The 11,801-nt window shown below is 45.5% G+C and overlaps 1 protein-coding gene across 1 annotated transcript; it reads left to right on the top strand.

The window, feature by feature from the left end:
* Nucleotides 1–136: 136 nt before the first annotated feature.
* On the top strand, nucleotides 137–9,104 carry LOC121646292 (protein MB21D2). The gene is made up of 2 exons (XM_041995202.1): nucleotides 137–608; nucleotides 3,097–9,104. Exons 1-2 carry the CDS (start codon nucleotides 365–367, stop codon nucleotides 4,359–4,361), a joined length of 1,509 nt encoding a protein of 502 aa, XP_041851136.1. The 5' UTR covers nucleotides 137–364; the 3' UTR covers nucleotides 4,362–9,104.
* Nucleotides 9,105–11,801: the final 2,697 nt, after the last annotated feature.

The raw sequence follows: 11,801 nt of genomic DNA, 5'->3' as shown, positions 1-11,801 counted from the left end.
TGTGTTTACAGTGTTATGTTATAGTTAATATCTGTACTTTAATCTATCTATCTATCTATCTATCTATCTATCTATCTATCTATCTATCTATCTATCTATCTATCTATCTATCTATCTATCTATCTATCTATCTATCTATCTATCTATCTATCTATCTATCTATCTATCTATCTATCTATCTATCTATCTATCTATCTATCTGAGCCTTTATTTTGAAAGCACCGCTGAGCAGCGGAAGTGGCTCGGCTGTTTCCGGTGCTTGTGTTTGGTGTGGCTCGGCTCGGCTCGGCCCAGAACAGACCAGTAGCAGCAGCAGCAGTGTGACCGGCGGTGATCCAGGCAGACCGCGGAGGAACCACCAACCATGGCGGCCCCTGCTCTCTCCGGTCGGGCTGGCTCGGCGGGCAGCCTCGGGAACAGCCCCACCATGGCCGCCGGGAGGCTGCCGCACGGCTGCGGTGGGCCCGAGCTTGACTTCAGGTCGGCGGCCCGAATGGAGGACCTGAACCGGTTAATCCAGGAGTTCAGCAAGCACGACCAACGGGAGTACGACGACCAGCGGGCTCTGGAGATCCACACGGCCAAGGACTTCATCTTCTCCATGCTGGGTGAGGACAGCACACATTAACACACACTGCAGGGGGGGTTGGGGTAAACAGACCCTCCCCGATAGACTGACCAGGGGTGGACCATCCCACTCCACCTGGACAGGGTCCAGAATGTTCAGGTTTTCCTCTTGGTTCTGCAGAACCTCTTAAACCCGTTATGCTTCCAACATTAAGCTGGTGCTCAGAAAAACCACCAAAGATTATGATCTACCATCAGTTGATCTGCAGAATATTCCCAGATTAATCCAGGAGATATTTAGCGGAAAACTAAAATAGAAATGGTGGAAAATGTCCTGACAGCGTCCTCTAGTCCAGCGTGGAGCCTCGGATATGGTTGTCCTGACCCAAAACCAGCCAAATAAATGGTTCATAGAGGAAACCATGGACCGGTGTGATGGACGAGTCGTCCTCCGATGGTTCCATCACAGCTGAGACTGAGACAGGAAGAGAAAACACGGAGGAATGTGATGATGATGCAGGTGTTCTTCCAGCATCCACACACACACACACACACTGCAGAACTGTGGCAGCATCGAACTGTCAGATGTGACTGACAGCTTTCCGGCTCATCTGGTGGATGAATGTGGGATGGTGCCGCCGTCGCCGCGGAGCTTTGGGAGGATTACATGTTAGAAAAGATGGAGGCGCTGGTTTAACGCAGCAGCTGGATGAACACCTGGATGGAGTCAACGGAGCATGCTCAGTGAACTAAAATACAGGACATTTTTCTCCTAGTGGGGATGATGTCAGTGTGGACCAGATCTAAGGTCTGGTTTTATGGGTTTTCAAGACCCAGTACCCCCTTCGGGGTCTCTGATCCAGTAGCCAGAACCTGAAGAGCTTTAAGTTCTTGTATTAAATTCAGACTCACTAAACTGATGCAGCTCTCAGTTTCTACTCACGTCTGCAGATCCAGCTTCAGAATCCGAACTTCTACAGACTCTGAGCTGGTATCAGATGGCTGGTTCTGATCCTCGAGGATTTTCTGTGACCAGATCATTTCTAGATTTTACTGTGTTCAAACTGTCTGTTCCCCTCCACGAGTTGTGTTTAATCGTCCATCTGAAGAACTTCAAATAATAGTTCCAGCAGGTACAGTTAACAACAATTACAACAGCAAAGACCAACGGGTGCGTCTGGAAACCAGCTGATCGGTATTTCCCTGACAGGAGTTCTAGGTGAAATATGGGTTCATTCTAAAAAACGTTTCTTATTTTTGTTCTGATATGAATGTGTTAGTAACAGCCAAAGTAATGTTGGGAACACGGTGCAGCAGGAACCACGTTCCTAGCACAATTCAGCAGAAAAATGTTTTGGGGGGGACCTTTTTCACTGCTACACCACTAAACCTGAAGCAGAGCATTTTCCACCTCGTCTCGTTAACCTTCCACCATCAAAATACCCACTTCATGTCCCCTAGTGCTACAGCCGTTAGCATCTCCATAGATCTGTTAGCATCTCCATAGTTCTGTTAGCATCTCCATAGATCTGTTAGCATCTCCATAGATCTGTTAGCATCTCCATAGATCTGTTAGCATCTCCATAGATCTGTTAGCATCTCCTTAGATCTGTTAGCATCTCCATAGATCTGTTAGCATCTCCATAGATCTGTTAGCATCTCCATAGATCTGTTAGCATCTCCACAGATCTGTTAGCATCTCCACAGATCTGTTAGCATCTCCATAGATCTGTTAGCATCTCCATAGATCTGTTAGCATCTCCATAGATCTGTTAGCATCTCCTTGGATTTGTTACTAATTAATTTCCCAACACTATAAATGTGTAAAACGTTTCCTTCGTGTTACAAGCTGCTGGTTTTCCTGCAGGAGGTGAAACATGCTGGATGCATTTCGGGCTGCTGAGACGTCCTCCACCATCACACCTGCCTCATGTTTCATCCCACCAGGAGGATTTAGTCCGTTAGTTTGGAGGGAAAAACTCTTCCTCTGATGTACTTTCAGATAAAAACAAAGAAGGGAAAAACAAAGCAACATAAGCAGTAACACCCATGTTTACCTTCCTGATCACGTGGTCCCGCGTGGAAAGCGACAATATTCAGGAATATTTATGACTCTTTCTAGCATTTAAATCCACAGTTACTTGTGAAATCGTGACACTCCTAGTTGTAGTCTGGTGCAGCTGCTAGAACTTTCCCAGGAACTAAGGCTTTTTCTGATCATCATTTGCAGCCCAGGGACTAAACAAGTACCCAGAAGATATTTCACCTCAAAAGTGTACCTTGTTGGTAGGTAGTACTGGTACTTTTGGTCAAAAAGCTGCTTAAGTTCACAGTTGATTCTGGAAACTTGTTTCTACCACAAAGTCTCTTTTGGTTGGTCTGATGTGGAGGAGTTCCTCAACTCTTTTAGCTTCTTTAAGCCTTTTAACTGTCTTAATCTGATGTTCAGAAAAGGTTTCTAACACCTTGTAATCAAACACCAGTCTGGATTTTAGACTCTGACTGTGTCTGTCTTCTTTTGTGTCTCAGGAATGGTCCAGAAGTTGGACCAGAAGCTTCCGGTAGCCAATGAGTACCTCCTGCTGTCGGGAGGTGTTCGGGAGGGCGTGGTGGACATGGACCTGGATGAGCTGAGCGTTTACGCCCGCGGCACAGACTACGACATGGACTTCACCTTGTTGGTACCAGCGCTCAAGCTGCACGACCGCAACCAGCCAGTCACCCTGGACATGAGGCACTCGGCGCTGGGCCACTCCTGGCTCAGCCTCCGCCTTTTTGACGAGGGGACCATCAACAAGTGGAAGGACTGCTGCACCATCGTCGACCACATCAACGGGACCACCAACTACTTCTTCTCTCCAACTCTGGTGGCAGACTGGTTCTACCAGTCCATCTCTTTGGTTCTGTTGGAGGTGCAGAAGAAGCCGCAGAGAGGAATGCCCAGGGTGGAGAAGGTGGAGCGCAACGGAACCATCATCTCCGTCATCCTGGGCGTCGGCAGCAGCCGGATGCTGTACGACATCGTCCCCGTGGTGTCGTTTAAAGGCTGGCCGGCAGTCGCTCAGAGCTGGCTGATGGAGAACCACTTCTGGGACGGGAAGATCACGGAGGAGGAAGTGATCAGCGGCTTCTACCTCGTCCCTGCCTGCTCCTACAAAGGTCGCAAGGAGAACGAGTGGCGCTTGTCGTTCGCCCGCAGCGAGGTGCAGCTGAAGAAGTGCATCTCGTCCAGTCTGATGCAGGCGTACCAGGCCTGCAAGGCCATCATCATCAAGCTGCTGTCCCGCCCCAAAGCCATCAGTCCTTACCACCTGCGCAGCATCATGCTGTGGGCCTGCGACCGCCTCCCCGCCAACTACCTGGTGCAGGACGACTTCTCTGCCCACTTCCTGTTGGGCCTGATTGACGACCTGCAGCACTGCCTCGTCAACAAGATGTGTCCCAACTACTTCATCCCTCAGTGCAACATGCTGGAGCACCTGTCGGATGAGACGGCCATGCTGCACGCCCGCAAACTCTCCTCCGTGCGCTCCGACCCGGCCGAGCACCTGCGCACCACCATCGAGCACGCCAAGGCCGCCAACAGGCTGACGGTGGAACTGCAGTGGCGAGGCAGCTCCAACAACCTGCCATCGCCGCAGTCCGACGCCGGGGGCGAGAACCAGCCTGACGACCGGCTGGCCAAGAAGCTCCAGCAGCTCGTCACGGAGAATCCCGGGAAGTCCATCTCAGTCTTCATCAACCCGGACGACGTCACGCGGCCGCACTTCCGCATTGACGACAAGTTCTTCTGAGACTGGAAGCGTTCTCCCAGACCTCTTCCTCTTTTATCCTCGCCTGGTGCCCCGCCTCCTCTGAAACTTTATTTTCTACTTTTTTTATGTTCGCCACAGAGTGAAGTGAGGTGATCGTCTAGTTGTCCGCCACAGTTTTTTATTTTTTTACATTTATTTTTCTATTCCTTGCCCCTCTTCCCTCCTCTCACTGTGTGCCCTGTGTTTTTACCTGCTGGATGCCTTTCAGACCCTCAGCAGCAGGCTGTTTTTAAAGATGAAGAAAGGGCTCAGAAATCCACCTCACGCTGGACCTGCTGATCCTACATTACTGTAGTTTGATTATCAGGGACTCTGGAGACGAGACCAACCCCTCAACTCCTGAAAAGGAGCTTATCTAGAGTTGATTTAGAGTTTTTGGGTTCAGGGGTTGACGGGTGTCCCAGAACCAGGAGTGGACACAACAGAGTCCTGGGTGACGGTGGATTTTGTCCCTCTGAGGAATGTCTTATTCCCACTGGGCGATGATGGTACTAACGTCTTAGAACTAACTGTAAATAGAAGAAAATGTGTAGACAGAAAGAGAAATAGACTGAAAATGATGTGTGAACTACTGTTTGTCTAATTTTGCACAGAATGTAAAATTCACCACTTTTCCTCTCGATGGTGGACGTCGTGTCCCCACCCTCATGATGTGTCATATCAGTAGACGGGTGACGGCATGCTGAAGGACGGCGTGCTGCACGCTTGAAATGGGCTCATCAACGGAAGGGGGTTGCAGGAAGTACTGTCGGGTAGCACTTCCTGTCTGCTCCTCACGCTCAGGTTAATCTGCTGCAGTACGACCTCCGTCAGCTGCACCGTCACAGAATCACTCCCAACACTCCCAGCACCTCCTTGTTCTGACCAGACATGACGGCATGTCTCCATGAGCTCGTCGTCGTGTTTATGACCCGACTCCTGGTTTCTCTTCAGCTGCTTCTTCGTGTCTCCTTGTCCTGGGTTCAGCCCTCCTTCAGCTCAACCACCTCAAGGCTAACGATTACTTAGGCGCAGTTCTGTTTCTCTTTTTTCCCACCCATTGCTTTTCCCTGCCCCTCATCCTTTAAAACAAAGTTGTAAGGGGTGAAAACATTCCTCTAGGAACTGAGATGCCCCGAATTTACTGTTGTAGTCAGAAGTCGTCGTGTTGGGGAAACACGAAGACTTCATTACCGCTGGTTAATGAAGATTATTGATTAGCGTTTAGCATTAAGTTGGCAGTTTTAACAACAGCCTTATGATGAACGGGGTCAGAAATAATCACAGTTTTAAAATAATCTTTAAATCCTTATTGATACTGAATATACATTTCTAGGTGCCCTCCTTCCTTCTGTCGCCATCTTTGGCGATGCCGGTGTGTGTTGTGGAATTTTTTATGCCCCTTCGTTGAAGTGCGGCCCTGGACTGTCTTCGTTTGGAGGGTAGCTCTTCCCTTGCATCCAAAAGAGAATCCAGGTAGCTCTTTATCAAAATGGGATTCAGCCATAACTAATCGTGGTTTTAAACGTCACGATTAATGTATCGTAAAGAACAGATCATGTCTGAACCATGACGGCAGATCAGCGCAGCTTGCACAGGGAAGGAAAACGGAGTTGTGTGATATATCAGATGGAGCATCCTGCAGCCATCCTCTAAATGTAAGGCTGGAAAACTGAGAATCTAATGGTGACGTCCCTACTCAGGACACCAGTTTGATTATAGACTAATGTCTGATGACTCATGACTTTACTAAAGCCGTTACATGAATACAGGAACAATCAAACTCATTTCATAATAGAAATCCACTTTTCATTTATAGAAGTTTTTATACTTTTCTGTCCTTTGATGATTTTATAGGGAAGACACAAAGTTTAAATGCATATCGTACCAACCTTGATTCATCTGGCGTTTGCACCATTTTCAACACATGCAAAGCTGTAAAGCTTAAAATTTCCTAAAGTCCTTTAATAGGTCCTTGATTTGAGATCAGTCCTTTAATATCTCTTTTGACAAAACTGACATAAAACATAATGACGTAAATCTATGCAAAATAGTTTTATTATACTGTAATCCACTAGACCAGCAGTGACTCTAGCAGTAGCTTTAAAGTCTTCAGTATCGAAATGATAAATCTATGTAACTCACAAAGAGAAATTAAATGTCAGAAGAGAACAGATTTTAGTAAATGATAAACTCCTGCAGCTCAAATGTAAGTTAATTATGCCAACATGTTTCTGCAAACTTGGTTCCCATACATATTTTCCTAAAAATTTCTCAAATCCTGTAACTCAGGCAAAACATGGGACTGACCATTTCATTATATGATTCTTATTTTCTCACATAACATTCTCAACAGGTTAAAACACTAAATAAAAAACACAATAATGAGCTGCAAGCATTAGCAATAGCTAGCAAATACTTTAACATTGGTTTAGCTAACTAATTTAACAAGCTTTATTTAGCACAAGCTTCATAGAGTGGTAGCTAGCACAAGCAAGCGCTAACTAGCAAGTACAGGCTTTCTAAAGCAGGTGCTAATATTAGTTTGTGCTGCTAACTACCATTTTTTAAAGCTCATTCTAGCTAAAATTGTGGATAGCACTAGCCTATCTAGCTACCGCTCTATGAAGCTTGTGCTCAGTAAAACTATGGATAGCACTAGCTTGATCTAGCGACCACTTCATAAAGCCTGTACTAGCGAAAACGATCAATAGCACACTGACTTGATCTGACTCTCACTTTATAAAGCCAGTGCTAGCTAAAACTATGGATATCACAACTTTGATTTAGCTACCACTTCATAAAACCTGTTCTAGCTAAATATATGAATAACACTAGCTTGTGCTAGCTAAAACTATGAATAGCACTAGTTTGATCTAGCTACCACTTTATGAAACTCCTGATGGCTAAAGCTAGCTCATCTAGTCACTATTTGCTACCACAACATAAAGCATCAGGCCAAACATTCAGTACTGCTACCTAGAAGACGATACACTACATTAGTTCCATTAAAACAACTGTGTTTTTAGAATAAGTTAGTCATTTACACGTAAGAATTAAAGGTTTCAGTGGGAAATTATGAACAATTTTACCAAATGGCTGACTTTGTACAAAGTGAATGGATGGACCACGTTTTAATAAGTTTAATTATTTTATGTTTAAGTTCAGTCATTCAGAAATTTTACCTTCGCCTGCGATCGTGGGGTTGTGTTTGGGTGCTTTTAGCCACAGACGGGGACATAAATCGAGCTTGAGACGATGCCGTTGATTCCGGCGTGTTTGTTGAGTGATTCGTTGCAGAAAATGCGAGCAGCTCTTTGTATGGAGCCCCAGGTGCGTTGGTCCTGAGCTGGTTGAGGTGAAGGCGAGTTGGGTCAAGTGTTTACATTCGTGTCCAACATTTTCAGAAAAATGCCAAAAAATCCTGCAGATATCTGACCGGTAATGTAATCTCCACATATCCTCATCCTCAAGTGCAATTAGTGAAAATCCACACAGGACATGCACACATCCATGTTTAACTTACGTAGCATTAACACGCTAGCACACGCCAACGGCGGCAGAACAGCCCACCTCTGCTGAACCTCACAAAGCTGCACCAACACTCCCACTCAGAGGCTTTTACACCATCAAAGTGCCACACAGAAACACCAACACACACTCCTGCTTACTGGAAATGTAATCAGTGTGTCGTCCGACCCGGCTCCTGTTTGTTCAGAAACTTCTGTGACTTTTGGTTTTCTCTCTGCTTCTTGCTGCTCTAATGAAGAGTTGACTTGGAAGGTGAACTGTTGGGATGGCAGCTCCTCGTCTGTGAAGGTCCAGCACTGCACTGTACAGCTGAGTCATCATAAAGTATTCTTACCTGAAGTTCTTCGTCTCTGCGAGTCACTTTGTTCATTAACTTTCTGTGTCTTTGTCATTAACCTGGATTAAAGTCCTGTTTTCATGTGATGGAAAGAAATCTACAGCAGACATCCTGATCCAGTGTTTATATCTAAATAAAATGAGTTTTAACCAGAATCGGTTCTGTTCTGAGGATCAGTAAGTGAATATTTGGCCTGAGCAGCTTTATTCTTCAATATGGCCTAAACCCTCTATTTAATTATTTAAGTGAAAACTGCAGGTTGATGTGATACCTGTCCCAGACTGACGGATCCAGACTAAACGAGTCTTTACACCGACACCATGTTTAGTCACCGGTTCTAGTTTTCCCTCCAGTGGTGCTTCATAATTCATGGTTTGCATCATTGATCGTATTTAATATCAATAACTGCCCTGATTAATAGTTAATAGCTAAACTAGTTCCTTCCAGTCATCAACATGGCCTCCAGGAACAGTTCTCCACTTTCCAACGTTCTTTGAATGTTTCTGTCTTTTCTGTTCTCTGTCCAGATGATCCCACACTGCTTCAATATTGTTGAGGTCCAGGTTCTGGGGAGGATCCGTCCCTCTATCAGGCCCGCAGAGGTCCAGGTTCTGGGTAGGATCCGTCCCTCTATCAGGCCCGCAGAGGTCCAGGTTCTGGGGAAGATCCGTCCCTTTATCAGACCCGCAGAGGTCCAGGTTCTGGGGAGGATCCGTTCCTCCATCAGACCTGTTTCCACTGAGCTTCTGTCCAGTTCTTGTGTCATGTGACCAACCTCAGCCTTTTCTCCCTGTTTCCTTCCTTATTAACAGCTTCTTGACATCCATGTTTCCATGGAGACCATTTCTAATGAAGCTTCTGCAAACGATGATGATACAAACATCATTACTGACAATGTACATACAGGTAAATATATTTAGAAAGAAAATAAAAACTATAAAATAAAATTATACACCTCAATCAGAATCAGAATACTTTATTAATCCCTTTGGAATTCCTCAGGGGAATTGTGTTGTGTACACCTGTTAAATAAGTAAATCCATTTACTTTTTCTAGACCACTGATTCCAGTTCAGGGTCTCAGGGACGCTGGAGTCCATCCCAGTTACTAGCAGGTGAGGGGCAGGTACACCTGGACCGGTCTCCAGTCCATCGCAGGTCCAACACAGAGAGGATGGAAAGCAAACTGGACCAGATGATCTAAGAGGTCTTAGTGACTCATTTGGTGTCATCAGATCAGATCTAATCTCTGGACCAGAACCAGAACCAGGCTGGCTCATATGGTATCAGATCTTTTTAGAGAAACCTGTAAAACTCGGTTATAGCAGTGAAGACTGGTGAAACCCAGACGAAGACTTGGGTCTGGATCAGGACTAGTTCACTTTAAAGTTGGCCTGGACAGAACGTTTCAGGTTTTGCTTTCAGTTTGACTTTCTTAAACTCATACGTAGAAGTGCAGGATGGTTTAAGTAAAACCGCTTCTACATCATAAAAATAATGAGAGGCACTGAGTGAAAGGGATAAAATGACACCTGTTGGTCTCAGCAGGTGGAAACTTTGCTGACTGAAAACTGAACCGGTGGTCCGGTTTGTGGCTCAGGATTCAGTCCTGATGTTGTGCAGCTGAGACCTCCTACAGACCTGCTGAAGGCCTCGTCCTGTAGCCACCAGCAGGGGTCAGCAGTGAGTCGGCTGCCGTGATGGACAGATGATCACACACCTCCTTCATTCCCTCCTTCTTCCCCAGTTTCACATGCGCCTGTTTGCCTTACTTGTCTTTCCTTTTTTCTCATCTCCTGGTTCCCATTTCATCTCCATTAATCCCTCCTCCCATTCCATACTCTCCTCCTTTGCTCCCTTCCTCTCCTCTCCTGTCCTTCCTATCCTCCTCTTCCCTCTTCTTTTTCCTGTTCCCAGCTCCCTGTTGTCTCAGCACCTGTCCTCCACCTGCTCTCCTCTCTCCATCTCCCTGCTTCCCGTTGCTTTTTGCTCCAGCTCAGCTGTTCCTGGAGCGGTTGCCGTGCCAACACAAAACCATTCATCATCCTCCAAACATATGCTGTAACCACACCTCTCCGACAGAAACAGCTCTGTTTACCAGATTAACTGTCCAACCAGAACCACAACTTATAATAAAATATAATATCATTCATTTAGTCTAATTTAGGAATTATGAGTCATTTGTTTGTTGGTAAGGAATTTTTAAATTTATTTTGTTACCATATGAGCCTTATTTTGTGCATTTTTATTAGAAAATATTATGTTCAGTATTTTAATCAAACCTTTAAACAAACAACTGAAGACAGAACCACACCAAGCAAATCAAGTCAACAAAGATCAAAGTCTGAATTTATCACACTTTGACTAGTTTCTCCATGTTTTTCCTGACATGCTTGTTATTTAAAGCGCTTCCAGCTCTCTCTGTGGATCAGGTCTGAACCTCTTGACTTCTAAAGGCCCAGTTATGGTCCACGCAGATGACGGACAGCTTCGTCATACGTCGCCGCCCTCGTACGTCCACGCGTCTTTTACGTCTCCCCGGTAATACGTCAGTTCATCCACAAGTGGGCAGTGCCGAGTTCAGAGTTGACTTCTGCGGTTTGACCCTGGTTGGTGGCGGTAATGCACCGCTATAAAGCTGTTTACAAAAAGAAGAAGAAGAAAACCATGAGACAGAAACAGCTTCAGACAACAGCAAACATGGCAACCGTGAAGGAAATCATAATAACCCACGCAGGCGACGGCGGTCTGTTCAACCATTAAATACTTCGTGACATGTGGATGGAGACGCCAACGTTTGGACCCTCAGCATGTCAGCAAGCTCGGTCGACCACTGCTGGCGCCGCTGTTCGGGAGCTCCTCAACGGCTTTTTCCAGACAACCGAGGGAAAAGTTTCTTGGCAGGATGCCGTCACCCAACGAGACAGACCACAAAATGCTGAACAGAACTGCTCAGTGCACAACAAATATCTGCATCTCTGACCATTTCCCAAACAAATTAGCTATCGTCCTTTAATATGTTGGTGTAATAAAATTTAATTCTGAAAAATCCAATGCCTCTGTTACGCTCATTCACAGTGCAGAAGGCAGGATGTCCTTGAAAGGAATCGGGGACTTTTGTCCTTTGTTGACTTTCCTAGAAAGTTTAACTGTACTATCCATATAAGATGTTGTGTTCTTGTGTCAAATATTGTAATTCTGGGGTTTATCAAGTAATGAAAAGGCACATAAGGCTTTTATGAATGTTTTTTTTTTAATAAAAGTGCTCAGCAAACCAAAGTATATAAGGCAAACAAAAAATTCACAGCAAACACGAATACAAACATATTAAACAAAAACTGCAAACTTTGTTTAAAAAAGAAAAGAACAGACTGCATCCTGATAGGGTAGCATCACTCCCTGAACCTCTGAACGCAAAAGTTTATTGGTCTGTTCTTGTCCCTGCGCCACGTCATAAATATGGCTGTAGCTTCGGATATGCCCACACAGCCTCTCTTTAAATCTTCCAGCCATGCCTACAGTCGTCTGCGGGTGTGTCCCAATTCAGGGTCTGCACACTTCGAAGTGCCGATT

Source organism: Melanotaenia boesemani, chromosome 9 (genome assembly GCF_017639745.1).
Source record: "Melanotaenia boesemani isolate fMelBoe1 chromosome 9, fMelBoe1.pri, whole genome shotgun sequence".
Classification (NCBI taxonomy): domain Eukaryota; kingdom Metazoa; phylum Chordata; class Actinopteri; order Atheriniformes; family Melanotaeniidae; genus Melanotaenia; species Melanotaenia boesemani.
Note: the sequence above shows the minus strand (reverse complement) of the source record. Positions and strands in the feature narration are given on the sequence as shown.

What these genes read in the sequence shown, in the direction of transcription:
- LOC121646292 (XM_041995202.1), top strand. Translation starts at nt 365, where the DNA reads ATGGCGGCCCCTGCTCTCTCCGGTCGGGCTGGCTCGGCGGGCAGCCTC. An exon ending in CTTCATCTTCTCCATGCTGG is followed by an intron (nt 609 to 3,096) that starts GTGAGGACAGCA and finishes TTTGTGTCTCAG; the next exon opens with GAATGGTCCAGAAGTTGGAC.